General features: G+C 41.0%; 1 protein-coding gene across 1 annotated transcript; it reads right to left on the minus strand.

The window, feature by feature from the left end:
• Positions 1–413: 413 nt before the first annotated feature.
• LOC141416114 (olfactory receptor 7C2-like) lies at positions 414–1,376 on the minus strand. Its single transcript, XM_074053252.1, has one exon. It carries the CDS (start codon positions 1,374–1,376, stop codon positions 414–416), a length of 963 nt encoding a protein of 320 aa, XP_073909353.1.
• Positions 1,377–2,997: the final 1,621 nt, after the last annotated feature.

The raw sequence follows: 2,997 nt of genomic DNA on the forward strand, positions 1-2,997 counted from the left end.
CAACAATTTATGATAATTTTGTAAAACTCTCAAGAGAGCAGTTCAAAACTTCCTAATACAAAGAGACATTTCAGGAGATGGAAATGCTAAGTACCCTCATTTGGTCATGACACATTGTATACTGTATACTACTGTAGCCAGTAGTATATACAGTTATTTCATTGCAGTGAAAACAAAAATATCATTACTGCATATAACATAACATGCCTGATAACATTAAACAAAGTTAAGATGTCTGGTTAGATGGTGAAAAGTGTGATGTAATATGTAATGTAATGAGCAGTTCCTAGGGCAGGAAAATCCAGTAGGCAGACACAAAGATGACCTGTTTGAAACACATCAAAGCAGAAATAGTTAAAGCATTGGATGAAAGCTGCCAGGCTCTCTGGTCCTCAGTAGGTTTCCATGGCTACTCATGAGGGTCTTGCCATGGCCCCTTCACTGACAGACCCCATGTTGCCCAGGAGTCTCCTGAGGGCCCCCTTCATGTCCCTGTTCCTGAGGGTGTAGATGAAGGGATTGAGCATGGGGGTGACCATGTTGTATATCACAGAAGCTATCAGACTCATCTTAGAGGACATTGTGGCTACAGAACTGAGGTAGACCCCAAGGCCAGTGCCATAGAATAAGGAAACCACCAAGAGGTGAGACCCACAGGTGGAAAAGGCTTTGTACTTGCCGTCTGCTGATGAAATCCTCAAGATGGAGGTAAAAATCTGAGAATAGGAGAAGAGAATCCCAGTGAGAGGGATGACACCCAGGATGATGGTCACAGAATACACCACGATGTTATTGATGAGAGTGTCAGAGCAGGCAACCTTCAGGACTTCAGGAAGGTCACAAAAATAGTGTGGGATTTCTGTGTTGGTGCAAAAAGAAAGCCTTAAAATGGTCAAGGTTTCAGGAAGGGAGCCCATGACACTGACCAGCCAGGACTCCAGAATCAGATTCCCACAGATCCTGTAGTTCATGATGACCACATAGTGCAGAGGGTGACAGATGGCCACAAAGCGGTCATAGGCCATCACTGTCAGAAGTAAATTGTCCAGGCACCCAAATACAATGAAAAAGAATATCTGGGTGATGCAGCCTGCATAGGTGATAATCTTGGTCTGAGTGTGTATATTCAGCAGGGACTTTGGGATGGTGGTGGAAGTGAAGGCGATGTCAGCCAAGGACAGGCTGGAGAGGAAGAAGTACATGGGTGTGTGCAGGTGGGGGTCTGAGATGATTGTCAGGATGATGAGCAGATTCCCAAAGACTGTGGTCAAGTACATTGACAGAAATAGCCCAAAGAGGAGAGACTGCAGGTCCGAGTCCTCTGTGAATCCCAGGAGGATAAAGTTCCCAGTTCCTGTTTGGTTTCTTTTTTCCATGGGGCTGTTGGGTTTGCAGAAGGAGGGTAAAATGGAACACAAAATTCACCCCAAAAGGGGATTCCTAAGTATGACTCAATTTCTACTATTCAAAGCAAGAGAACTCAAGCAGTCATTCATTTTGTTTAATAATTTGTTCATCATGCTGAAAAATTTTATTTACTTTGGATACTTGGTTAAAAAGGAGCCCAAGAGCTGAAGAAACTCTCAGCAACTGAAAATATAAATTGCAAAATTAGAAGCAACAAAATGTGCCATATAGAAAACTAGAATGTATAGATAAACTCTTTTTATTGATGATAGTTAATGTCTTTCATTTATAAAGTCAAAATTCTAAATAATTGAAATACTATTGAATTGCTGGCAAGAAAGGAAGCATGCATCACAGTTGCATAAAAAGAAATCTAAACATGGTAACATACTTAAAAATTTTGATGGAGGAGGAGAAGGGAATCAATGACTTCAGGAAAACAGCTATGATGACTGGCTATGTAAGTGTTGAGAGATTCTTGTCCTAAGAGAAGTTGAATTTCTACCATGAAGGTGAGAGATTCTCAAAACTGGTTTCTAGAAGAGAGAGGAAGCAAGACGAGAAGAAGCCAGGAAGAGGAAAAGTTGAGAAAGACCAGGAACTGATTATACAGAATGCTTTAAGTGAATGGTTTTTCCTCACTGCACTGATCCATTTTTACCACCAAAGTCCACTGTTCAAGAGCTTTGCCTCTCTCCATACCTGCTTCACACGAGGACTTCCAATGGTGTTTTTTTCCCTGAGTCCTTTCTTCCCTGTGTGATGGAGGTTCAACACAGCTCCAAGGAAGTTGAGGATGTAGCATCAGGCATAAGTCCTCTTCAAGGGTTGGTTTGAACCCCCACATTCCTGGGCCTATTGAACCCCAGTTCAATCTCTGAAAGAGATTTGGAGACTCACTATTTGCAGGGCCTGTGGGGTAGAATTCCCATGAGTGCTCATTATATTAATTGTCCTATTTCTACTCTATTCTCTGAGCAATATTGTTCTCATTAGCAAAGAAACCAAAGTAGACAGATATTTTTGTATCATGTTGTTTTCTATCCTTGGGATCTTTTTGTTCTTCAGATATGTCTATTCCTTCTCCAGGGGCTCTTTGTTCATGATATTATTTTCCAAATAGACTTATTTCCTTCATTCATCTTCTTCCTCATGGGAAGCTTTGAGGGAATATCTGAAAGAAGGCAGATGGAGTTTCTTTGCCTATCAAAATCATGAGAAGGGATAGTTTCAAATTCATGTGTGTCCTGAGCTCCTTAACTTAAGAGTTGTTGACAGGAAACACACCAAATTGTTCCAATGACTTTGTCATAACTTTTATCCTTGATGTTGAAGGTAACTGTAGACAAAATTCCAGGCATGTTATAAGAGAATATGGCAAGGGATGAGCTGTCTTCTGTACAGGGAGGACTCTGCTGGGATGCTCAAATGAATCCATTGTATGTCCTCTGCTCCAGTCCAGAGAGTATGGACCATTTTCCAATAATTCACAAGGCACTGATTTTTACAGTCCAGCTCAAGAATAAGAACAATAGACACAGAACAACTTTTATCTTGAAAAAGTAATCAACAAGATGAACCTTTATCACC

This window comes from Castor canadensis, chromosome 14, assembly GCF_047511655.1.
Source record: "Castor canadensis chromosome 14, mCasCan1.hap1v2, whole genome shotgun sequence".
NCBI classification, from domain to species: Eukaryota; Metazoa; Chordata; class Mammalia; order Rodentia; family Castoridae; genus Castor; species Castor canadensis.

Bases quoted from the DNA above. Each gene is read 5' to 3' on its own strand.
- LOC141416114 (XM_074053252.1), bottom strand. From the start codon at position 1,376: ATGGAAAAAAGAAACCAAACAGGAACTGGGAACTTTATCCTCCTGGGA.